This window comes from Chiloscyllium punctatum, chromosome 20 (genome assembly GCF_047496795.1).
Source record: "Chiloscyllium punctatum isolate Juve2018m chromosome 20, sChiPun1.3, whole genome shotgun sequence".
NCBI classification, from domain to species: Eukaryota; Metazoa; Chordata; class Chondrichthyes; order Orectolobiformes; family Hemiscylliidae; genus Chiloscyllium; species Chiloscyllium punctatum.
The window spans coordinates 43,574,120-43,601,744 of record NC_092758.1 but is presented as its reverse complement, the minus strand read 5'-3'; the positions used below and the strand labels follow the sequence as shown (position 1 = coordinate 43,601,744).

The window sequence follows — 27,625 nt, the reverse complement described above, 5'->3', positions numbered from 1 at the left end:
CCTTTGACACAGATGACCACACCATCCTCCCCCAACACCTCTACTCTGTTATCTAGTTTGATAGGACTATTCTCAACAAGGTTGATGCCCATCTATCATTATAGCCAAAATAGCTCCTGCAATGGTTTAGCTTCCCAGCCTGCACCATGAGCTCAGGAGTTTCCAAAGATGTATCATTGGACAGGTAAGCTTTTACAGTTTAAATCTAAACCTCAACATCTATCTACTTTGATCATTCAGGCAACGGGAGACAGTAACTCAGGGAACTTATGTTATAAAGTAATACTTAATAAAGCAGGACAGTATCTTTACAGGCTTACTACATTTCTTATTTTCCAGTTTAGATGAGGGCAAGGGTTAATGCTTGGTCTCCAATCTCTTTCCAATACCTCTGTCATTTTCACCAATCCACAGGACAGCAAAGTATTCTAATTTCACTTTCAAACTTGGTTTATACTCTTGTCAATGAAAGCTGGTTCTTGTTAACTCTTTCCATGCACTGCAGGATCAATAACATTATTACATTCAGACTAACCTTGCTGAGGCCAGATTTATTTGAAATTAGCTCAAGGGTGCATGATCAATCTGTGATTTGCTCTTGAGGTTAGGTTAGATTCCCTACAGTGTGGAAACAGGCCCTTCGGCCCAACCAAGTCCACACTGACCCTCCAAAGAGTAACCCACCCAGACCCATTTCCCTCTGACTAATGCACCTAACACTATGGGCAATTAACATGGCCAATTCACCTGGCCTGCACATTTTTGGACAGTGGAAGGAAACCGGAGCACCCGGAGGAAACCCACGCAGACATGGGGAGAATGTGCAAACTCCACACAGACAATTGCCCAAGGTTGGAATTGAACCTGGAACCCTGGTGCTGTGAGGCAGCAGTGCTAACCATTGAGCCACCGTACCACCCCATTGATGGATATTGACTGATGTCAGGTATCCAGCTAACTCATGATTGGTTCCTTCAGGTGTCACTTATCCATGGGTCCATTCTCTTTTAATTATGACTTATTTTTAGCACTTTTTGGGACAAAAGGATATTTTATGATATTTCATTGCTCTATTCTGCATCCAAAGTGTGGATATATATAAGCATGAAACCAAGAAACAGGAGTAGGCTTTTTGGCCCTTTGAACCTGTTCCACCAGTCAATATGAAAATGGCTGATCCTGTACCTTAATACTGTATTTCTGTTTTTTCTTGATACTCCTTAATACCTTGAATATCTATAAAGTTATCAAACCTTTTCTTGACTATAGTCAATGAACTGGTCTCCATAGCCTTCTGTGATAAGAAATTTCCTGGAATAACCACCCTGTGAGTGAAGAAATGTTGACTTATCTCAGTCCTAATGGCTTAACCCATCTCCTGTGACCCCTGGCTCTAGACTCCAGAGAAACATCCTACTTGTATCTAATGTGTCCAGCTCTGTTAGAATTTTATATGTTTCAATCAGATCCCCTCTCATTCTTCTAATCTCTTATGAATACAGGCACAATCAAACCAATCTCTCTCCATACTAGACTGCTGCTAACTCAGTTAACAGCCGAGTGAACATTTGCTGTACTCCATCTATGGCATAAAGTCCTCTTTTTGATAAGAAGACCAAAACTGCACATGTGGTGCAGTGCAATACTCCAGCTGTGGTTTCAGCAAGGCCAAGTATAGGTACATAAGTCATCTCAACTTCTAAACTCAAATCCTCTTGTAATGAAAACCAACATACTGTATAGTTTGCCTTCTTCATTGTTTGCTGAACCTACCTGTTTTCTTACACTGACTGGTGTTCAAGGACACCAGATCTCTATTGTATATCCACACTTCCCAATATATAATCATCTAAATAATACACTGCATTTCTGTTTTTCACACAGAAATGTATAACCACATTTATCAATATTATACTGCATCTGCCTATACACTCAACTTATCTAAATCACCTTAAAGTCTCCTCGCGTTCCCCTCACCACTCTCAAACACACCCAGTTTTCAATTGTCAACAAATTTGAAATATTGCATTTGGTCCCCTCATCCAAGTAATTCATAGATTATCATAAATATTTGGGGTCCAAGCATAAGTTGACTCCTGGTTTGGCAATATCTTGATTATATAAATCATAATCTTGTTTTTAAATTTATCCATGACCTCACCCCTTCAATTCTGTAACTTGCACCACATTCACAATGCTCAGGTGATGGCCTAGTGGTATTATCGCTGGCCTATTAATCTAGAGACCCAGATAATGTTCTGGGGACCTACGTCTGAATCTTGCCATAGCAGATAGTGGAATTTGAATTTAATAGAAATCTGGAATAAGAAGTCTAACAATGGCCAGTAATTCAATGTCAATTGTTGGGAAAAGCCCATCTGGTTCACTAATGTCCTTTAGAGAAGGAATTGACTTTCCTTACCTAGCCTGACCTACATGTGACCCCAGACACACAGCAATATGATTGAATCTTAATCTGCCCTCTGGGCAATTGGGGATGGGCAGTAAATGCTGGCCTAGCCAGCGACACCATCACCCTGTAAATGAATTTTAAAAAGCCCCCCGTGCTTCTCATATTTTGCTTTTTGTGAAGCTCTGATTTTCTTCAGTCGCTGGCCAAGACTTCAGATGTTAATCCCAAAGCTTTAGAATTCCCTGACCAAATCTCTCTGCAACTTTTTCATCTTCTAAGGTACTACTTAAAACATACACATACACATCTCCTCAAACATCTGGATTCTTATTCTCACATCAGATTTGTTTGACAATGCTCCTGTGAAAAGCCTTGTGACAGTGATAACATCAGGGGCATTTTATAAATGCTAGATTCTATTTTTTTAAATTTCGAAATATACTTTATTAATTAAAAAATAACACACACATAATCACAAATGCAGTTTGGTTCTGTACAGTAGCATATCAAAGAAACAAATAAACACTGGAATTTTACCGTATCCAAACAAACCAAAGGTATCTCGTACTTGAACCAGGCTATATTTATAGGCATTTGGGTCACCAGTCCAATAACTGAATGGATCCCCATTTGTCTTCAGCAGGAAGACCTCAGACAGTGGCCATTCCCTCTGCGTCTTGGCAGCAGCTGCCCAAAGCTTTAATGCATCACTCAGCACATAGTCCTGGAACTTGGAATGTGCCAGTCTGCAACACTCAGTCAAAATCAACTCCTTGCTCTGGAGGATCAACAAATCTCAGGCAGACCATAGTGGGTCTTTCACCAAGTTGATGGTCCTGTAGGCGGAGTTGATGTTTGTCTTGGTGTGCATCCTGGGGAACAGACTCTAGAGCACAGAGTCCAGTGTCACAGATCTGCTCAGGATGAACCTCAACAAAAACCACTACATCTTTTTCAAGACGTCCTTTGCGAAGGCACATTCCAAAAGGAGATGTATGACAGTTTCAACACTCCACTCGCCCAACCCAGCCATTTCGAGGGCAGCGTGCAGTGGTGTAGACTGACCGGTGTACAAGAAGGATCTCACAGGTAGTGCCCTTTTCATCATCAGCCAAGCGATGTCTTGCCACTTTTGGGAAAGTTCTGGTGATGAGGCATTCTGCAAATTACTTTGGTAGTCTGCTCAGGGAATCACTTGACAGGTTTCATCCTTTCTTTTACCTGCAGGTTCTCAAGTTACATTTTCTTTGCAAATTTCTCCATGAATGACAGATAATACAGAACAGTCCAAGTCCTTGGAGCCTGTCCCATCCTTCGCAACACCAGGAACAGATAGAATGTCAGTACATTGTGACTCTTAGTGTTTGCATACCTAGGGTCTACGCACAGCTTATGCAGCGGCAGACGAAAATGGCCATCGGGATAATGACAGTGTTGGAATGTCCTTGCCCACCTCCCCATTATCCAGAATTTTGTACATGGGTGTCTCTGTGGACACAGCTGAGTGTGTGTTGCTGGAAAAGCACAGCAGGTCAAGCAGCATCCAAGGAGCAGGAAAATCGACATTTCAGGCCAGAGCCCTTCATCAGGAATGTGGACTCTGTGCACACAGTCTATTTTAGATCTCCAAATAAAGTGGAAGATGGCTCGGGTGACCGCAATGACACAGTTTCAGGGAATGAGCCAGATCTGTGCCACATACCACTTCAGACCTGATGACTGTGTTCTTAGCTGAAATGAAGACAGAGCAGTGTTCTCAAAAGACGAATTCCTGCCTCACCTTGGCCCCGCCAAACCATATTTGCAGCATTTTCAGGTGATCTGTTCTGATGGTGAAGGAGATAAGAGATCAGTTGGCCCAGTTCTCAAAAAATGTGGTCAGATTCTATTGCTGTCCTCACGAAATGCCATATTGATTTTCCGCAGTCTATTTTTTCTCAACCTATTCACATAGTCTTGTATTTGGTCCATTTCTTAATTACATTTTCTGTTACTATCTTGTAATGTGAGCCCTATCAGAAGATATCTTATGCATTAGTCACTTTTTTAGTTTTTGTAGCCCTGAAATAAATTACGAAAGTAAATTGTTCTCCATTTACGTTGATAGTATAACAATCTGTACAACACATTATCTTGGCACGATATTAAAATTACATCTTAGTGAAATCATTGTTCCTATTAACATTTTATCTTATAGGAAATCTATGTATTCTCTTGGTTCTAAAGTTCACATGTATAAAGGAAATCAAATTCAGCATGAAGAGAGATATGGGAGTAACCTGCATGTTGCTGAAGATTTGAAAAGAACAGGAAAGTGAGTATCTACATACTTTTTGGCTTATTTACAATACTGAAGGAAAAGCATATTTGACATGAAATGTATATGATGCATATAACCTATAATTGTAAATTCAGATTGTCATATATTTTGTTGAAAGAAATTTATTCCACTTTATTTATTTACAGCCAAGTTCAATTGTTATGTCATGTGCTTTTACAAGTTTTATAGATAAAATATATTTTTGACAAAGAAGAATAAATATCCAAACAATATCCAATATATCAAATCTATCAGTCACGTGGTTCACTAATATCCTTTTAAGGAAAGAATCTGCCATCCTTACCTGGTCTGACTTGTACGTGATTGCACACCCACAGTAATGTGATTGACTCAAATCTGCTCTCTGAAATGTCTAGCAACCCACTCAGTTGTATCCAAATTGCTCGACGGTCTTGATAAAGGAATGAAACCAGTCACCTGTATCTTGGAGTGAGCGTCAAAACTGGAAGAACTGTCTCACAGATGAGTAAAGCAATAGCTTGACACAGTCATACACACTGTCCCAGAAAACACCATGATCATTCCAGACTGTGTTCTGTAGAGGTGGCAGCACAGTGATATATAATCAGCAGGGAATTTCCCTGGGAGTGTTCAACATAAACTCAGGACTCCATGAAGTTTCATGGCTTCAGGTTAAACATGGGCAAGGAAATCTCCCATGATTACCATGTATCACAATCCAATACCGCACCCCCTCTCCACCCCACACCTCCCCACCGCCCCAACAGGGGATGATGCATTAGTACTCCTCCATGTTGAACAACACTTGGAGGAAGTACTAAGGGTGGAAAGGGCACAGAATGTACTCTGGATAGGGGATTTCAATGTCCAGAACCAAGATTGGCTCAGCAGCAGCACTACTGTGAGCTGATCAGGTCCTAAAGGACATAACTACTAGACTGGATCTATGGCAGCTGGTGAGGGAACCAACAAGAGGGAAAAACATATTTGACCTCATTCTTACCAATCTACCAGCTGCAGATGCATCTGTCCATTACCATAAGGGTTCATCATCAGTAAGAATGACCACTGCAGAGTCTTTGAGGAGACAAAGTCGTGCTTTCACATCGAGAATACCTTCTATTGGGTGTGTGACATTTTCACTGTACTTTGTTGATTTTATTCAGTCACAGGATGTGGCCATTGCTGGCCAGGCCAACATTTATTGCCAATCCCTAATTGCCCAGAGGGCAGGTCAGAATTAACCACATTTGCTGTGGATCTGAAGTCACGTCGGCCAGTTAAGGATGGTAGTTTCCCTCGGTAAAGGACAATAATGAACCAGATGGATTTTTCCAACAATTGACAACAGTTTCATGGTCATCATCAGACTCTTAGCTTCAGACGTTTGAATTAAGTTCCACCATCTGCCATAACGGGATTCAAACCTGGGTCGCTAGAACATTACTGTGATTAATAACCTCACGATAACAACACTAAGTTATCACCTCTTCATAAATGGGATGAGCTTTGGACTATCTATCAACTAAAGACTGGCTGTCCACGAGGTGCTGTGGGCCATCAGCAGCAGCAGAATTGTACTCCAACAAAATCTGCAACCTCATGGCCTGACATATCCCCCCCTTAACCATTACCATCAAGCGTTGGTTCAATGGAGAGTGCCAGGAGCAGCACCAAGCACACTTGAAAATGAGATATCAACTTAGTGAAGCTTCAACACAGGACTACTGATACAGTAAACTGCATAAGCAGTAAGTGACAGACAGAGCTAAGTGATCCCACAGTCAATGGATCAGATCTAAGTTCTGCAGTCCTGCCACATCAAATTGTGAATGGTGGTGGACAATTAAACAACACACTGGAGGAGGGGGGTTCCACAAATTTCTCCACCATCCATAATGGAAGAACCCAATACATCTGTTCAAAGGACAAGGGCGAAGCATTTGTAACAAGCTTCAGCTGGAAGTGCCAAGTAAATGATTCATTTTGGCCTCCTTCGTAGGTATCCTGCATCACAGATGTTGGTCTTCAACCAATTCAGTTCAAGCCGTATGACATCAAGAATTTGTTGAAGACAGAGATTGGGGGCCCTGACAACATTTCAGCAGGAGTATGAACTTTCCATCACCCCCCTAGAAGGTTGGGTGATGGAACTTTCACCCAAGTAAAAGTTATCACACATAAGCAAGTACAGTTACAACACTGGCAGCTACCTGACTTGAGAAATTATCCAGTTACATCCTCTCCAGAACAGCAGGACAAATCCAACCTAGTCAATCACCACCCAAGCAGTCTCCTTTTGATCATCTGTAAAGTGATGAAGGTATCATCAAAAGTGATATCAAACAATACTTTTAAAAGAATAATCTGCTCACTGACACTCAATTTTGGTTCCACCAGGGCCACTCAGCTCTGGCAACATTACTGCCTTAATTCATACATAGTCAAAAGAACTGAATTCCAGAGGTAAGGTGAGAGTGACAGCCCTTGATATCAAAGCTGCATGTGATTGAGTATGGCATCAAGGAGTCCTAGCAAAATTGGAATCGATGGGGATCGGGGCAAACTTTCCTTTGTATGGAGCATAAACTGGCACATAGGAAGATGGTTGTGATTGTTGGAGGGTAGTCATTTCAGCTCCAGGATATCTCTGAGTTCCTCAGGGTAATGTCCTAGGCCCAAACATGTTCAGCTGCTTCAGGAATGATCTTTCCTCCAGAATAAGGTTAGAAGTAGGGATTTTCACTGATGATTGCACAATGTTCAGCACCATTCATGACTCCTCAGACATTGAAGCAATCCATGTTCAAATGTATCAAGACCTGAACAATATCCAGGCTTGGACTGATGAGTGGCAAGTAACATTTGTGCCACTTCAGAGTTAGGCAATGACTACTTCCAACAAGAGATAATCTAAACATTGCCCCTTCACATTCAATGGCATTAACATGACTGAATTCCCCTACTATCAACAATCTGAGAGTACCATTGACCAGAAACTCAACTGGACTTGTCACATAAATGCAGTGGCTACAAAGGCAGGTCAAAAGTTATGAATCCTGCAGTAAGTAACTTGATTCCTGACTCCTCAAAGCCTGCCCACCATCTACAAGACACAAGTCAAGAGTGTGATGGAATACTCCCCACTTGCCTGGATGTGTGCCACTCCAACAACACTCAAGAAGCTTGACACCATCTAGCCCGTTTGACTGGCACCATATCCACAGCAAACATTTCCTCCACCACTGACAGTTAGCAGTAATGGTGTATACTATTCTACAAGAAGCACTGCAGAAATTCATCAAGTCTCCCTAGATAGCTTCTTCCAAAGTAGCGCTTCCACGACCACTTCCACTTCGAAGAACAAGGGCAGCAGATATATGTGAACACCATTGCCTGCAAGTTTCTCTCCAAGCCTCTCACCATTCTGACTGAAATTTATCATCACTCCTTCAGTGTCGCTGGATAAAAATTCTGGAATTCCTTTCCTAATACAATTGTTGGTGCATCTACACCTACTGGTCTGCAGCAATTCAAGAAGGCAGCTCACTGTCATGTTTCCAAGAGCAACTTGGGATGGCAATAAATGCCAGTCCAGCCAGTGACACCCACATCTCCTAGATGAATTAAAAAACATTCCAGTTGAGAATTACATCATGGTTTGAAGCTGAAAATCTTGCTCAAAATCAAATAGAACTGCATAGTTACCAAGTAATTCAATTCGATGGAACTGGAGAATTCCTTTAAAATTAAATACAGTTGCAGAAAATTACTTTGATAATGAAAACCATTAAAATCTGTTACAATAAAAAAGTAATTTTTGTCTTATCTCTAGGTTATTTGGCGGATTGGTTAATGACATCAAAAGAAAAGCACCTTGGTTTGCCAGTGACTTTTATGATGCTCTGAACCTTCAATGTCTGTCAGCTGTCCTGTTTATTTATTTGGCCAGTGTAACAAATGCAATTACATTTGGAGGAATCTTGGGTGATGCAACTGACAACATGCAGGTTTGTATGCTGGATGTTATACTTGGATGTTATTTATTTTAGGAGCATGATGTTGCAATTTTCATTTAGAATGTAAGTGCATTGCATCTGCACCATAAAAGACTTCTTTAGTCGCAGTAATTACACATTATAATGCTCTTTATCCTAGTTGGATAGTCAGCTTAGAGTCAGAGAGATGTACAGCACTGAAACATACCCTTCAGTCCAACTCGTCCATGCTGACCAGATACCCTAACCTAATTTAGCCCCATTTGCCAACACTTGGCCCATATCCCTCTAAGCCCTTGCTATTCATATTCCCATCCAGATGCCTTTTAAATGCTGTAATTGTACAAGTCTCCACCACTTCCTCTGGCAGCTCATTCCATACATGCACCACCCTCTGTGTGAAAAGGTTGCCCCTTAGGTCCCTTTTATATCTTTTCCCTCTCACCCTAAACCTACACCCACCATTTCTGGATTCCCCCTCCCCATGGAAATGACCTCGTCTATTTATCCTATGCACCTCAAGATTTTATAAACATCTAAAAGATCACCCCTCAGCCTCTGATGCTCCATGGAAAACAGCCCCAGCCTATTCAGCCCCTCCCTATAGCTCAAGCCCTGCAAGCCTGGCAACACTCTTGTAAATCGTTTCTGAACCCTTTCAAGTTCCATAACGTTCTTCTGATAGGAAGGAGATCAGAATTGCATGTGATATTCCAACAGTGGCCTAACCAATGTCCTGTACAGCCGCAACATGACCTCCCAACTCCTGTACTCAATACTCTGACCAATAAAGGAAAGCATACCAAATGCCTTCCTCACTATACCATCTACCTGCAACTCTACTTTCAAGGAGCTATGAACCTGCACTTTATGTTCAGCAACACCCCCTAGGACCTTACCATTAAGTGTATAAGTCCTGCTCTAATTTGCTTTTCCAAAATGCAGCACCTCACATTTATCTAAATTAAACTCTATCTGCCACTCCACTGTTCATTGACCATCTGATCAAGATCCTGTTGTACTCTGAGATAATCCTTTTTTGCTGTTCACTACACCTCCAATTTTGGTATCATCTGCAAACTTACTAATTAAACTTCACATGTTTACATCCAAATCATTTATGTAAATGATGAAAAACCGTGGACCCAGCACCGATCCTTGTGGCACACAGCGTCACAGGCCTCCAGTCTGAAAAACAACCCTCCACCACCACCCTCTGTCTTCTACCTTTGAGCCAGTTCTGGATCCAAATGGCTAGTTCTCCCAATATTTCATGAGATCTAACCTTGCTAGCCAGTCTCCCATGAGGAATCTTGTTGAATGCCTTAATGAAGTCCATGAAGCTTGACTAATCAAAAGGCAAAACACTTACACCGCTTTCTACTTGCTATTTTTATCCCTGTTCATGTGAATATGTGAATATTTTAAGCTCTGTTTTATATTACAATTTTAATAATTTACCATTTATACTTGTATTCCTTTTCTTGTCATTTTCTGCTTTTCTGTTTCTTTGTTCTCCACTTAGTTTCTCTTCTAGTTTTTTGCTTCTTTATTTCTTGCTAATCTTCTTCTACTGTGTTGTTGTCGACCAAAAAAAATCATATATAGTCAGCACTTGTTGTCTGTGTGTATGTATTCTAGGGAGTCCTAGAAAGCTTCCTTGGAACTGCTATTGCTGGAACAATATTTTGTCTCTTTGCTGGCCAACCATTAACAGTTCTTGGCAGTACTGGCCCTGTGTTGGTATTTGAGCGACTCCTCTACAATATTAGCAGGTACAGTAATTGTGGTTGGATGTTACTTAAGTTTTGGCATATAGTTTGATTCTGGCAAATTTTTTTTGTGAAATGCCAACTGGTTTCCTAGTCTTGAATCTGAAAATGCTACATTAATGACTGCAAATAATCAATCGTCACATTTGACTGGGAATATTAGCTCTTTAGCTGAAGTAAGAGATTGAAGTTGTTATAGAAGCTGTGGCAGAATGGTCTCTCTTATATGAAACATATGAAATAGCAGACAAATAAGCCCAAGATGAGAATCAAATACATTCTGATACATTCCCAGAGCAGTTTATATTAAATGCTGATCTCTAAAACCTCGAACTGCATGGGTTCTATTGGACAAGTTGAAATGGAATGTTTGCTTGCTTGATTGACAACCTTATATGGTTATAAAATGTTCTTCTTCCTGTGAAGCTTTTGTAATAGTGTTAATTTTAGCTATGACTCAGATGTGCGAAGTTGCTAAAGCTTCTATTACTGATCCTGTCTGATTCATATTTTTATAGGGTTATATAAAGCAGATTTCTGAATGGGTGTCTTTTTCTCAGCATCTCAAAACTTGCCATTATTTACTAATAGGTCACTGTTCTCTGCACAGTTCATGGGAATAGATGAGAATGGTGAAGGCCTGGGAAGCACAGAGATCATGAAAGGGGAACAAGTGAACTATGACCCACCCAGAAGCTACTCCAATATACCCAAATGAAAGTTGCAGGGGCTATGAGTTGCATAACTCAGAAATGGAGGTAGCCAAGTTGGGTCGTGAGATTGCTTATTCCATGCTGGTAAAAACAGCTGTCATTTGGAATTCTAATGGATATCCCTGAATTCAGACCCACCAGTGGCATGATGGCTCAGTGGTTAGCACTGCTGCCTCACAGCACTAGGGTCCTAGATTCGATTCCAGCCTCAGGCGACTGTCTGTGTGGAGTTTGCATGTTCTCCCTGTGTCTACGTGGGTTTCCTCGAGGTGCTCCGGTTTCCTCCGACAGTCCAAAGATGTGCAGGCCAGGTGAATTGGCCATGCTAAATTGCCCATAGTGTTAAGTGCATTAGTTAGAGGGAAATGGGACTGGGTGGGTTACTCTTTGGAGGGTTGGTGTGGACTTGTTGGGCCGAAGGGCCTGTTTCCACACTGTAGGGAATCTAATATTTAAAAAAAACATATATAATTTTCACTAGATGAGGCTGACTCTGCAAGAATCTGGACTGGGTTCTCTGAGGAGGCAATCTCAAGTACAGGAGATTCCCTGTCAGGAGGTTCCCAGCAATGGGCAAGAGGGAAATATCTCCATTGATTTATCTTCCTCTTGAAGGTATTTCCTATTGTCTTCAAGCTGCTAACTAATCAATTCAATAAAAGTTGATGCCCAATTACTATTCCTGTCAGTTTGCAGATCGGTGCCTCCATTTTTTGCCAATGTTTGTAACCTGACTCAAAATTAAAATCCTATCTTGGAAATCAAACGAGTTCTTTTTGATCAGTAAGGTTTAGTTATGCTTTGCTTGAAACAGTTGAGCCACTGGGACACTGTAGTTCTTTAAGGTCTTTCAAAATACAGAGGAATCCTTTTTATATGAATTATTTTTCTTTTGAGCGGTTGCACCCATTAGTTGATGTTTTCCCAACTCTACAAGAAACAAACATCTGTTCAGAATTGATAAAGAATATTAGAAACTTAATTTTCCTTAATTCTTCCTTACAAAAGATAAGTGACAAACTGTGATCTTTTAAAGAATGTTTCAAAACTCCATCTTGTTAATATTTAAAATCTTTATAATTCTCTTGCTTTCTATTTGGCCATTTTCTCCCTTTTAATGTAAAACATATTTTGTAATCATGTTCCTAAAATTGGCTAGTTGTATTCGAAAGTGTTCCCGAGTCAATTCCCCCCTCAATACTTGGGAACCCTCGCAATGTGCAGCCCTCCACTCCCTCCACTCCAATCCCAACCTCACCATCAAATCAGTGGACAAGTGGAGGGGGGGCACACTGGTAGTTTGGCGCACTGACCTCTACACTGCTGAAGCCACGCACCAACTCACGGGCACCTCCTCTTACTGCCCCCTTTACAATGACCTCAACTCCCATCACCAAACCATCATCTTCCAGACCATACACAACTCATCAACTCAGGGGATCTCCCACCCACAGCATCCAACCTCATAGTCAGGGAACCCCGCACTGCATGGTTCTACCTCCTACCCAAGATTCACAAACCTGACTGCCCTGGTCGACCTATCGTCTCAGCCTGCTCCTGCCCCACTGAACTCATCTCCACATGCTTTGATGCTGTCCTATCCCCCCGGTCCAGGAACTCCCCACATACGTTAGGAACACCACCTCCATCACTTTTGTTGCCCCGGTCCCCAATGCCTCATCTTCACCATGGACATCCAGTCCCTATAAACCTCTGTCCGCCGTGACCAAGGTCTCCAAGCCCTCTGTTTCTTCCTCTCCCAGTAGCCTTCCACCGACACTCATTCATTTGGCTGAAGCTGGTCCTCACCCTCTACCATTTCTCCTTTGAATCCTCCCACTTCCTCCAGACCAAGGGGTATCCATGGGGACCCGCATGGGCCTCAGCTATGCCTGTCTCTTTATCGGTTACGTGGAACAGTCCATCTTCTGCAGTTACACCGGCACCATTCCCCACCTTTTCCACTGCTGCATTGATAACTGTATCAGCGCCACCTCGCGCTCCCACGAGGAGGTTGAACACTTCAATTTCACCAACACATTCCACCCGACCTTAATTTCACCTGGACCATCTTGGACACCTCCCTCCCCTTCCTGGACTTCTTCATCTCCATCAACAGTGACCGAATCAACACGGAAATCTTCTACAAACCCACCGACTCACACAACTACTTTGACTACACCTCCTGCCACTCTGCCTCCTGTAAACATGCTATCACCTTATTCCCAATTCCTCCGCCTCTGCCACATCTGCTCCCAGGAAGACTAGTTCCACCGCAGAACACACCAGATGGCCTCCTTCGTCAAAGGCTGCAATTTCCCCTCCCACTTGGTCGATGATGCCCTACAACACATCTCATCCACTTGCTGCACCTCTGCCCTCGAACCCCATCTCCCCAACCGCAACAAGGACAGAAACCCCTGGTCCTCACCTTTCACCCCACCAACCTCCAGACACATCACATCATCCTCCGCTATTTCCACACCTACAAATGGACTCCACCACTAGAGATATATTTCCCTCCCCACTGCTACCTGCTTTCCATAAAGACCATTCCCTCCAAGACTGTCTTGTCAGGTCCACGCCGCCAACAACCCACCCACCCCCTCCCGGCACCTTCCCATGCCACAGAAAGAATTGCAAAACCTGCACCCACACTTCCCCTCTCACCTCCGTCTATGACTCCAAAGAAATCTTCCACAACCATCAGAGATATACCTGCACTTCCACACGTCATATACTGTATCTATTGCTCCCGATGCCGTCTTCTCGACATTGGGGAGACAGGATGCCTACTTGTAGAACACTTCAGAGAACATCTCCGGGACACACGCCCGAGCCAACCCCAGCACACTTTAACTTCCCCCTCCCGCTCTGCCAAGAACACACAGGTGCTGGGCGTCCCCCATCGCCGAACCTAACCACCTGATGCCTTGAGGAAGAACGCCTCATCTTCTGCCATGGGACCCTCCAACCACATGGGATTGAAGTGGATTTCAGCAGTTTTCTCATTTCCCCTCCCCCACCTTATCCCAGATCCAACCTTCCAACTCATGACCTGCCCCTACCTGTCCATTTTCCTTCCCACTTATCCCCGCCACCCTCCTCTCCATACTATTACCATTATCCCCAACCTTAATTTACCTTTCGCACCCTGAGCTACCTTCCCCCCACCCCACCCCCATGTCACTTATCTCTCAGCCCCCGGCTCACAAGCCTCATTCCTGTTGAAGGACTTTTGCCTGAAATGTTGATTCTCCTGCTCCTTGGATGCTACCTGACCTGCTGTGCTTTTCTAGCACCACACTCTCGACTCTAATCTCCAGCATCCACAGTCCTCACTTTCTCCTAGTTGTATTGGTTGTTGTCAGATTACCTCCATTAGTATGTTTTTCCTCATTTGGCAATACTTATGTTATTTCCTGCAACATTTGGATGAGAATAAAGAAGACATAGTAAGTTTGTGGATGACAATAAAGTTGGGAGCACGGTAGACAGTGAAGAAGGTTTTCTAAGATTACAAAGGAATCTTGATCAAATAGGTCAATGGGCTAAATATGGCAGATGGAGTTCAATCTGGATAAATAGGAGGTATTGCATTTTAATATAACAAACAAGGGTAGGGCTTCTGCAATGAATGGTAGAGCCTTGGGTAGTGTTGTAGAACAGAGGGACCTAGGGATGCAGATACATAATTATTTGAAGTTTGTGTCACATATAGACAGGGTGGTTAAAAAGGCATTTGGCACGCTTGCCATCATTGCTCAGACCTTTGAGTATAGGAGCTGGGAAGTCATGTTGAGGTTGTACAGGACATTGGTAAGGCATCTTCTGGACGACTGTGTCCAGTTCTGGTCACCCAGTCATAGTAAGGATATTATTGAGCTGGAGAGGGCTCAGAAGGATGTTGCCAGATATGGAAGGTTTGAGTTACAAAGAAAGGCTGGATAGGCTGGGACTTTTTTCAACTGGAGTTTAGGATGTTGCTACAGAAGCTTAAAAAATAATGCGGGGTATGGATAGAGTTAATGGGAGGTATCTTTTCCCAAGGATGGGTGATTTCAAGATGGGGGCACATTTAGAAGTGAGAGGAGAGAGATTTAAAAAAGACATGAGGCGTAACTGTTTTACACAGAGCGTGTGGAATGAAGGAATGAACTTCCTGAGGAAATGGTGGATGTGGACATTTGGCTAAGTACATGAAAAGGAAAGATTTGGAGAGATATGGGCCAGGAGCAGGCAGGTGGGACTTGTTTAGTTTGGGACTATGTTTGGCAAGGATTGATTGGACTAAAGGGTTTGTATCTGAGCTGCCTGGCTGTTTGGCTTTGCAAGAAACTGGATATAGATACTGCAGTATTGAAGAATCAGACAGATATTGGTGAGATCATAAGATAGCCAGTGGTAAATCAGTTACCCACTATATACATTCCGCCTTTTTCAAAATAGATGAAAAAAGTGGTGAGGGATTATGAGGTGCAAGTTTTTTGAATGTCACTCCATTGATGCTTTCGTTATGGTCTCATGACCAGAGAAGCTCTCCACATGTAAAGCAGGGTATGTTGGTTTACTTTCAGTGTTGTTAGGGCATTTTTTTCACTTAAGTACACTTTGAAGCAGGCAATATAGCCATAATTTTAGAACCTTATCTGATTGCTCCCTAACCTGGGCATGCTGATGCCAATTCTATCTCCCCAGTTGCAATCTGCTAGCTCAGCACAGATATTATACCTGAGGGATGGTGATGAAATGGTAATATCACTGGATTGGTAATCCAGTGATCCAGGTTAACACTGTGGTAATAAAAATAAAGCACCGCAGATGCTGAAAATCTGAATTAAAAGCAGACAACTCTGGACAAACTCGGCAGAACTGGTAGCATCTGTGGATAGAGAAACTGAATGAAAATTTTGAATCCAATATGACTCTTCTTCAGAGCTCTCCTGAAGACTGGAGCCTTTGTGACGTTCACTGCTGACTTAATTTACGTCCTGCTGGCCACTTGCCTGAATAAAATGTGTATAAAGGGTTTGCAGGAGAGGTACCAAAGAACAATATAAATTGGCGATATGGGGTCAAATCCCATCATAGTAATTGGTGGAATTAAATTCAATTGTTTTTAAAAATATGGAATATTGTTAGTTTTAGTAATGGTGACTATGACAACTTTAATTGTTATAAACACTCATCTGTGTTTTCCTTCGGGGAAGAAAATCTGTCATCCTTGCCTGGTCTGGCCGACATGTGACTCTAGACCCACAGTAATATGAGTGGCACTCAACTGTTGTATTATGTCTCCCAGCTAGTATGTAGTATATGTTTTAAGAGACAGGTTCATGGCATTATCATATCAAAATTGTATCATTACATGTCATCTCACAGTATTAAGGTCTCATACTCCATCTTAACTTGGGTCACTTGAGGCATGATACTTTGTGAAAGCATGTTATTCTTTGAGATCAAACAGTTTAATATTAGACCAGACACTGTAGCTGTAATGAATATCTGTTGACTCTTTCAATACCATGTTACCCATGTTTAGTTCTTGTGTTACAGGAGGTAACCTAAGTATAGCTGCATTTGGTATTAATACCTTGCTGGAGATAAAGCCCACGCTATAGTAGCTGTTCATTAACTGCTATCTGAAATGGCCTAGAAAACCATTCAGTTCAATGGTTCTTCAGAATGAGAACTAATGCTGGCCTTGTTAACGATGTCTACACCCCATAAAAGAATCATACAAAAGTTCTATGTGGTTTCACTTTCCATGTTGTCTAGAAAGACCCTGTACAATAATTGGAAATGTAGTTTGTTCTTGAACTGTATCTTGGGATAAAAAGTCAGATGAAATATAAATACATTCATAATTCAAAACACTTCTTAGAGTGATTTCACTATCAGTTGTGTAAATTCTGGTGTATAGTTTGTATCTTTATACCTGTATTTATCTAGTGACTTTACATTAATTTCTATAAACTTCAAAGCTGATCAACTGTAAATAGAGCTGTCTGAAGTTATAATGATGGAAAAATTTCATGTTTTAACTAATGCGCAATCAGTATTCATTTTTTATTCTCTAAATATAAATTCACAGTGACTATCAACTTGACTATTTGGAATTCCGTCTTTGGATTGGAATATGGACAGCATTCTTTTGTCTCGTTCTGGTCGCCACAGATGCCAGCTACCTAATTCAATATTTTACACGTTTCACTGAGGAAGGCTTTTGCACACTGATCAGCTTCATTTTCATCCATGATGCTTTTCAGAAAATGTTTAACCTGGCTAAGAATTATCCAATCAATTCTGATTTTAACATTGACCACGTTACTCTCGATCATTGCTTATGTCTTCCTTTTGAAACAGGTAAGATTCTCCTGCTAGAGAAATCTTTGATTCCACAATTTTAGACAAACTATTGGAAGAAGATTTACAGAATTCATCAAATTCATTTCTTTCTTTTAGAAAATGTTTCAAGTCTGTTTAACGAAACAACTGAGACACACTTTAAACTCAGCACTGCCACCTATAATACAACTGTAAGTTTTGGTTTAAGTAAATGTTGTCAGGTTCTGAAATTAACTCTTATTTAAACTTTCTCTTTTATTTTCATGAAGATGTTGGTAAATGCACAGCAGCCCTTCCAAGGCCTTGGTTTCACATGTGAGACTTGGTTGCCATGGAGAGAGTCTTGAAGGCCAGTTTCAGTGAGCGAGTGTGAAATCAGTGCTCACTTCTGGACTGGAAACCTGTGCGATTTTCACTGTGACCTCATTTACATCTTGCTGGCCAGTTACTTGCAAAACATGGGTCTGAAGAGTTTGCTGAAAATTAAACAAAGAGCTGCTAGACTAGTGATTGCACTCAGTTAAGTTGTAATGGAAGTTTTGTCATGATCTCTTTAAAAACTAAAAGGAAGAGGCCTGAAGAGCAGATGTTTTGGGTGGGGTTTGAAAGAACTCTTGTCTTCCACACCCTGTGTGACATAGTGTTTAAGCCCATGCACCTCTCCCAAGAGAAATGGGGCAGTTGCAATAGGAGTCCAAGTTACTAAGTAATTAAAATGTTGATTGAGTGTTAATTAGGTTGTAGACATCTGATTTTCTTAACTAATCAGGCTCGCACTTACAACAGAGTCCAGTTAAAGTAGCAGTCTGCAGGTATGGAGCCTGAGTGGTAAGATTTGCCAGTTGGGTTTCTTTGCCCTGGCTATTCACCAAAATGTAGCAACATATCTGGGTCAGAAGCTGTTCTGACTAGATGTCAATACATGCACATGTCCCTTGGATATTACTAAACAAAAATCAGAAGATTGACTCCTCCATTAACCCAATGGTATTGAAAACACTTCCAGAATCACTAAAGTAGCTACAAACCAGTTTCTGGTGAGATCAGTACAGACCCCAAATCAAATCTATCTGTTTGTGTTACACTGGATGCTGCATTTACTTATTGAGCCTTCATCAGGATTCCAGTTGTGGTGTTTTTGAGAGATTAGTCACATGATCAGTTCTTTTAGGTAGAAATATATCATGTGCAATTTCGCCTGATTTTTATATGCAATTATGCAATACAGAATTTTTTGAAAATAAGATCTCTATCTTTATGACTTGCACATGACTGTATATTTCTTAAATGTCTGTAAGAAATTATAATAATCTTACTTGACTGTGTGTTTTATTTCAGCCCAATTTGGAGTCTGTCAATTGGCCTTCACTCACAAAGCAAGACTGTTTGAAGCACGGAGGACAGCTTGTGGGCCAAACCTGTGATTATATTCCAGACATCACACTCATTTCCTTTATTCTTTTCTTTGGTACATTTGTTTGTTCCATGTCGCTGAAGAACTTTAAAACAAGCAGATACTTCCCATTTGCAGTAAGCATAATATTTTAAAAATTTTTTATAATTGCTTTTTCAGAACAGCAAGTAATCACAAGCTAACTTGTTTTACAACCCCATATAATTTCTAAATGAGCCTTGTTGAAAACCAGTTTACAATGAGTCAACGTTATTGAGCTTTGTAAAATGTAATATTATCAAATAATTGAAAATTATATCTCAACTTCGGTTATTTGAGATAAAGTGAGAGCCAGTTGCCCAATGAATGATCAATTGGAGCTGCTTAAAAAGCTGCTTTAAGAGCCACTGCCGAGAACACGCATTCTAGATGTTGTTGAAAGCAACATGCCTCCAGGCAGCTCTGAAAACTAAAAATACCGAAGCACCAGTCACTTAACTGTCACAAAGCTAATATTAGCGATGAAAACTGAAAGGTTGTGGATAGCAGAGTTTATGTTTCATCAAGGGCAATCAGTTGGCAGACAGAAAAGAAAACTTATTGGTCTTGGTTTAAACATAATCGAGGGGAAGAGGCAGACGGGGTACCATGTCTGTCAATGCTTGAAGTTATCAGGGGTGTCCCCAGGGAGTCGGACACATGTAGACCTGGATGATCTTCATTTACATAAAAGTTTCCAGTGTTCTGCCTCAACTCAGCCAGATCCAAAATCTGACCTGCAAGCAACAAAGGGAATTTGGCAACAACAGAATGTAACCATGAGATTTATTTGTGGTGGTCACTGGAGGGGGCATTCCTTCAGATGATCAGGAAGAAGAGGGGGAAACACTCCACCTCTTGATATATAAGGAATCCTCACATAAAACTTTGCAATCTATCAGTTAACATTTTAAAATAAATTCAGGTAAAATTTTAAAAGCTTGCCAATGGGAAGGTGACTGAATCAGAAGAAGTGAGTCCTGGATTCATCTTACCTGCTACCATTCTCTCCAGTGCTCTCCAATTTCTATCAGGCAATGGTGGATTAAAATTCCTCACACAGCATATGTCTCAATACCTGGAAGTGAACACCACAGCCTCTAAATACTCAGTATAAAATAGTTTCTCCTGTCCTCTTTTTATACAGCTCTTATATTCAATTTTGTTCCTGCATTTGATGTTGAGTATCAGCAGAGTTTGGTAGTCTGCTCATTTTACAGCTACATATGTTCACACCCAGCAGGGGTCACTGTAGGGTGACCTGGAGTAGGAACACTGGATATGTTCCTTTGATTGTAATTGCAGCACTGCATATGATCAGTGTACTGATATTTACAGGTTGGGTGCAGGCTTGCTTAGTAACGTAAGAGATTACACCTGGGACAGGTGTCCTTGGTGAATGAGAAGACACAACCTCTAATCTTGTTTCTATTTTTTGCCCAGCCGTCGGACAGATTGATAGGCTGACCAGCTGTTGGATGGGAAAACTCTGGGCAAGAAGCCACAGCATGCCCTCTCGGAAAGATATCTCGCGAATTCTAGGGCAGGCTTTAGATCATGGTTGGAGGTGGGACAGATGACGTTATGGTGGGAGGTGGGGCAGACTGTATAAAATTACAGGATAGGTTACAGATCAGGGTAGGAATGATGAACTGGAGGTCTGGCTGCAGCAGAGCAGTTCTGATTGGTGGATGTGATGTGAAAGGCTGCTCCAATGGTTTGGAGGGAGCATTTCTGCTCCTTCTGAATACATGGAGTGCTGTAAAAAGCACCTTCACAGAGGAGTTTATTTTGCTGCCTGATTCCTCAAACTCTCAGGAACCTGGTTGAAAGCACTTTTAAATCAGACTCATCATTACACTGTCTAAGCCTGATTTAAATATTATAATGAAGTCTCCAGGTTCTTTAAGGCAAGAGACTTGTACATCTTGTTATACACTATAAAAATGACCATGTATCTGGTTGGCAGGTTGAGGATGATTTTCCTTCAGGGTTTGGCATCCCCAAATCCATCTGTAATTAAAGGTAGAGCTTAATATAGAAGCCTAGTTAGCTAGTGATGAAAGCTTACATGTAAACATGTGAACTAGGGCCAGTTGTAGGCCATTCAATTCATCAACGAGGTAAAAACAATGACTGCAGATGCTGGAAACCAGATTCTGGATTAGTGGTGCTGGAAGAGCACAGCCTGAACTGCTATGCTCTTCCAGCACCACTAATCCATTCAATTCATCAAGCCTGTTCCACCATTCAATATGATCACTGCTGATCCAGTGGTAACCTTCAATCCACATTCCCTCATATCCCTAATAAGCTTTCAGCCCATTACTAAAAATAATCTATCTACCTCTACCTTTTTAAGGAAGAGTTCCAAAGCCTTATTTATCTTCTGAGGCAAAACATTTCACCTCATCTCTGAACTGTCTCTGATGGATTTATATCGTTCAATAAATAAGGTAACACATACTAGATACAGTATTCCAGATGAGATCTTGGGAGTTCCTGTATAATTGAGGTATAATCACATATTTATATAATCAACCCACTCATGATAAATGTTAATATTTTCTAAGCTCTCATAATTATCTGCATACTAATTTGTTGCAACTTAAGCACAAAGACACCCATATCCCTCTGCATGTCAGAGCGCTGCAATTTCTCACCATTTGATAAAATTCTTTTTTAAAAATTCTTTCTTCCAATAGGACGATTTCACATTTTTCCACATTATAATCTACTTCCACATCTTTGCCCATTTAGTTAAACCATCTATATCTCTTTGTAGCCTCCTTATGTTCACTTTATAATTTATTTTCCTACCTATCTTTGTGTTATCAGTGAATTTTGCAATCACACCTTCCTGGTCTGGATGACCAAGACTTGTGAATAATCTCAGAGATATTGGAAACTAAGTCAAATTCATATGTTCAATGTATATTCAATTTGGCAGCAGAGTTGTAGGGCTGATTGCAGACTGTTAGGTATGGAGCAAATGTGGGTTCAGCATGGGACCTGGCATTGGCAATCAGGTGGGCCCAGTGGTGAAGAGATGGTGCCTGAAGAGTGACAACTCCTATGTTGGTGGGACCAGCACAGATGGTGGCAAGGCGGTGGAGGAGGGGTGATGGCGTAGATGTCATTGGTGAGCTCTCTCAGGGCTCAGCAATTTCTTTCAGCTATGTCTTTTATCCCTTTTATTCTTAGACTATTCAAAATGGTGCCAGATTGCGGCAACTGTTGAAACTTTTCATTGTTTTTTACCTTATTATTCACTGTAAAATGCAAGTGACAATAAATAAATCATCATATTGCTAGCAGGTTGTTAAATTTAAATGTTTAGGTTTTGGTGAATCTAAATTGGCAACATTTGCAGAAGGTTGATAGTATGAGAAGTGCCAAACATCCCTAGGAGTTCAGTGAGAAGAGGGGAAAGTCACCCAATATTCCCATTTCTGATCAATATTCATCAACTATCGTAAACTAGTGTGTGTGATTGTCAGATCAGAGTAAAATTGTTCTGAACTCATTGCATGCCAGATTTGCCTTCTGATAATGGCACTCCCCTCTTCTGTGATGCTACTATCTCTGGTTAGCTTTGGCATGAAGCTAAGATGTTACTGAAAGAAGAACTAAACTTGTGACTGGTCCAAGAAAATAAAAGGAGGTGAAAGCCTATTTTTGTACCTCAGCAATGTACCGGCAGATACATAGTAGAGATTTGTATTGTCATAATATTTGGCCTATTTTATATTTCCCCTGAAAAGGCATTGAAATTATTTCATGAGTGCAACTTAGCTTTGTTGTGGTTTGACAGAGACATCAGTTTGAAATAATCATGCAGAGTCAATTCTCGCAACAAATTGGGTTAAATTACCCTCAAACTTAGGACAAAGCATGACTGTTCAGTTCCCATGCTGAAAATAGTTAGCACTTTTGTCTCAGATTGGAAAGATCACAAGATGAACATGGGATTGAGAGGGCATTCAAACTACATGAGCTCATCCTTTCAGGAAAAAAAGACTTGACTTCCCATTAGGGCATCAAACTATCTCTTAAATAATTCCAAACGTTTTGCTTCTACTCCTGTTTGCTTCTACACACTGCTTACATCAAGATGAACTTCTCAGTATTATTTTTAAATCTGTTTTTTTATCAGTTTTGAAATTATATACCCTTGTCCATAGATATTCTTATTTATCATTATTCATAACATGTTCACAAATTCAGTCCATTTAAAAATGGGTACTGCTGCTTTAATTGCAGTTTATGCTTGCTTTACGTTTGTTTTATTCCATTGGAATTAGCTAGTCCAAATGTAGGATTAAGATTATTATTCAATAATTAGTTATAATTTGGTATGTGCAAGCAAGCAGACATTAGATTTTATATTTTGTTGAGCTATGGTCAGTGCATATGACCTTTTTCTGTAACTTGCACATGTATTAGAGAGCAGCCCTATAGGCCTCTGGGACTATGGTGACGTTACCTACTTTAGTGAAACGTGTCACATCGCCTCAGTTCAAAATAAACAAGTAAACAAACAAAATAAAAAAGATAGATGTTTGTGACAGAATAAATGTTCGTGAAGGTTCTTTGAAGTGAAACAGCTTTTGTTTGAAATTGGCTTAGTTATTTTAACCTAAAGTTGTAACTTTCTCCTTAAAGCATCCAATGTAAGAGACAGGCCTTTAATTTCAATGTAAATGTATGAAATATAAGTTCTGTAATTAGTTCTAATGCTACATATTGATTTCTTAAGTCAATCTTGACTTAGATATCGTGCGATTTTAAGGTTTAATGCTTGTTAATATGACCCCTACATCTTAGGAAATTTAAAAAAAAATGTCTTGTAAGTTAGCTTGTTGCAGTCAGCAGCAACTACTGTGAAGTAGTACATAAACAAAGAGTTATTTTTATCTAAAAAGTATTGGTTGGTTTTGAACATTTAGCAGTATCAATTCGACTATATATCCTCTAAGCATACACAAAACACTTTCATAGTGAATTTTCATCTTCAGTAAGGAGCCGTACAGATAATACCCTAACAAGGAAAAGCTGTAATGAAATAATTCATTCCAAAAATGACTGATACCTTTGGGAACCAGTCAGGGGATGTTTGGAAGTGATATCAGTAAGATGACTATCACCTTTAAGAAACCAATCATAAATTGAGCTGGCTACTTAGCCAATCTGAGACTGATTGGTAGCACATTAAAGCTCAGGAATGCTATAAGACAGAACACATAGGAACAGAAATTAGGCCATTCAGCCCATTGACTCTGCACCACCATTCAATCATGGCCGATAGGTTTCTCAACTCCATTCTCCTGCTTTCTCCCTGTACCCGTGATCCCCTTGACAATCAAAAGCCTATCTATCTCTGTCTTAAATATACTCAATGACCTGGCCTCCACAGCCTTTGGTGGTAGTGAATTCCTTAGATTCACCACACTCTGGCTAAACAAGTTTCTCTTTATCTCCATTATAAATGGTTTTCCCTTTACTCTAAGGCTGTGCCCTTGGGTCCTAGTCTCTGCTATCAATGGAAACATCTTCCCAATATCCACTCTGTCCAGGCCATTCGGTATTCCGTAAGTTTCAATCACATCCCCCCTCATCCTTCAAAACTCCATGGAGTATAGACCCAGAGTTTTCAAAGGTTCCTCATATGTTAAGCTTTTCATTCCTGGGACGATACTTGTGAACCTCCCCTGAATGTGCTCCAGGGCCAATACATCCTTCCTGAGATATGGAGCCCAAAACTGTGCACAGTACTCAAAATATGGTCTGACCAAAGCCTTATAAAGCCTCAGAAGTACATCCCTGCTTTCATATTAATGTCCTCTCAAAATAAATGCTATCATTGAATTTGCCTTCTTAACTACTGACTCAACCTGCAGGTTTACCTTAAGAGAATCCTGGACTAGAATTTCCAAGTCTCTTTGCACTTCGGACTTCTGTATTTTCTCTCCATTTAGAAAACAGTCCATGCTTCTATTCTTCCTACCAAAGTGCATGACCTCATACTTTCCCACATTGTACTTCATCTGCCACTTCTTTGCCCACTCTCCTAACCTGTCCAAATCCTTTTGCACTCTCCCTGCTTCCTCAATACTACCTGTCCCTCTACTTATCTTTGTATCATCTGCAAGCTTAGCCAGAATGTCCTCAGTTCCTTCATCTAGATAATTAATATATAAAGTGAAAAGTTGTGGTCCCAACATTGACTCTTGCAGAACACTGCGTGTCACTGGCTGCCATCCTGAGAAAGACCCTTTTATCCCCAATTTCTGCTTTCTGCCAGACAGCCAATCTTCTATCCATGCTAGCACCTTGCCTTTTATCTTACTCAACAGCCTCCTGTATGGCACCTTCTCACAGGCCCGTAAGTCCAGATAGATATCATCCATTGGCTCTCCTTGGTCTAGCCTGCTCATTACCTCTTCAAAGAATTCTAGCAGATTTGTCAGACATGACCTCCTTTGATGAAACCATGCTGACTTTACCCTATTTTACCCCATCTCAAGCATTCACTTCCAAGTACTCAGAAAACTCATCCTTCTAAATGGACTCCAAACTCTTACCCATGACTGAGGTTAGGCTAATCAGCCTGCTATTGTTCATTTACATGACTAATGGCCAGAAAGGCTTAAGAAGCAGTACCTCCAGTGCACAAAAGTAAGAAGTTGGCATTACTTCAGTCAACGGGTCAGAACAAGAAACATGTGCCTAATCAGCCAGAATTTGTGAACTGGGGTCCAACATTGACCAACTGATTCATTGCCTCTTGAGACAGACATATTCTATTCTGTAAAACCTGTCAGAGCACATTTGTTCTCGAATGTCCTTGTAAATAATCAGAACTGGATTACATTTAGATTGGCTCTCTCAATTCATTCCATAATTATAGTTGGCTCAAGTTTAACAATTAAAGTTCAACACTCCAATTTTTGCATATGAAACCATTTAAAATGTTTTGTATGATGATTGTTTTACAACTTACCGATTTCTTCCTTAGGTCAGGAAACTAATTAGTGATTTTTCCATCATCCTGTCAATACTGATCTTCTGTGGAGTTGATATCCTCGTTGGTGTGGATACCCCAAAACTCATTGTGCCAAGTGAGCTTAAGGTTTGTGTCACTGAATATGAAGACTGTTTGCTCTGTCTAATTAATGCATTGATTTATCTTGGAAGTGAAGGCTACTTTGCCATAAACCATTTCCAGTATGTGGAAACATTGTCAACACCAGCAAATTGATGGAATAAGTGGACAGATGATTTTCAATGCAGAGAGATATGAAGTGATGCATTCTGGAAAAAAAACATGGAGAGATCATATGAAGGGTAAAACTTTTAAAGGACTTACAGGAATAGGATGTTTGTGTTCATCTGTTTATGAAATCATTGAAGGTGACGGGACAGCTTGAGAGTGTGGCTAATAAAGTGTACAGTATCTTGGGCTTTATTAACAGTGAAATAAAGTACAAGAGCAATGAGGTTATGTTGGACTTGTATTAGTCATTAGTTCTATTTCAGCTGAAAAATTGCATCCAGTTCTGATCAGTGCATTTTAGGAAGCTTGGGTAGCCATTCAAGACAGTGGAGGGAAGATTCACAAGAATGGTTCCAGGGATGATGATCTTCAGTCATGAAGGCAGAGTGGAGAAGTTAGAACTGTTTTGCTTGGAGGAAGTAAATGGCTGAGAGGAGATTTGACAGCGGTATTCAAAATCATGAAGGGTCTGAATAGAAAGGTTAGCACAAAACTTTTCCTACTTGTAAAAGTGTTATGAGTGAGAGGGTATAAATTTGAAGTAAGAGAAAGTGAGGACTGCAGATGCTGGAGATCTGAGTCGAAAAGTGTGGTGCTGGAAAAGCACAGCTGGTCAGGCAGCATCCAAGGAGCAGGAGAGTCGATGTTTTATTAGGAAGGTGAAAAGCTCACGCTCAAAACATCGACTCTTCTGCTTCTCTGATGCTGCCTGACCAGCTGTGCTTTTCCAGCACCACCCTTTTCAACATAAGTTTGAAGTAACAAGTAAAACAAACCAAGGTAATATAAGCATGTAGTGAGCAGTTAGGAACTGGAATGCACTGCCCAGTTTCCATTAAGACCACTAACTAGAAAGGAAAAGTGCACACGTTACAAGGAGAAGGTAAGAGAATTCACAAAGCAAGTTGTTTATTCAATAAGGCAGTGTGGACATGATAGAATAAATGGCCTCTTTCTACACCATAAAAATTCTGTGATCTTTGATCATGTGTTACAGATATTATTCACCTCTTTCCATACGTAATTCTCAGACATCATTACACTTAGCCAATAAAGGCATTAATGGAACTATATACCTCATGATTTATTTTAAAATACACAGTTATTTAACAATCAGTAAAACTTGTAGTTCGTGAAGGAATTAAAAGCATGAGATTAATAAACAGAGGGATTGAAGTATGAGGCAGTGGAGAAACAGTTTAATAATGTTTGAAATAGTTGAAATAAAAGAGAAAAACCTATAAGCCTTTATACACAGAGTGTGTATATTTACAGTGAGAAAGATAAAGAAAAGGAAAATTTCCTTGAAAACAAGATGGTAGACACCTAAAAACAGTTACATGTATTTAACTATGAAATGTAGAAAAGCAC

At 40.6% G+C, this 27,625-nt stretch overlaps 1 protein-coding gene across 1 annotated transcript in view; it reads left to right on the top strand.

Annotated features, from left to right (window-relative positions):
* The window catches only part of LOC140492088 (electrogenic sodium bicarbonate cotransporter 1-like), a 115,411-nt gene that overhangs the window by 22,034 nt on the left and 65,752 nt on the right, over positions 1 to 27,625 (top strand). Inside the window, exons 8-14 of the mRNA XM_072590813.1 lie at positions 4,611 to 4,727; positions 8,551 to 8,725; positions 10,355 to 10,488; positions 17,293 to 17,564; positions 17,664 to 17,737; positions 18,885 to 19,076; positions 25,997 to 26,110. Of these exons, the coding sequence (XP_072446914.1) occupies positions 4,611 to 4,727; positions 8,551 to 8,725; positions 10,355 to 10,488; positions 17,293 to 17,564; positions 17,664 to 17,737; positions 18,885 to 19,076; positions 25,997 to 26,110 (1,078 nt within the window). The remainder of the gene's footprint in view (positions 1 to 4,610; positions 4,728 to 8,550; positions 8,726 to 10,354; positions 10,489 to 17,292; positions 17,565 to 17,663; positions 17,738 to 18,884; positions 19,077 to 25,996; positions 26,111 to 27,625) is intronic.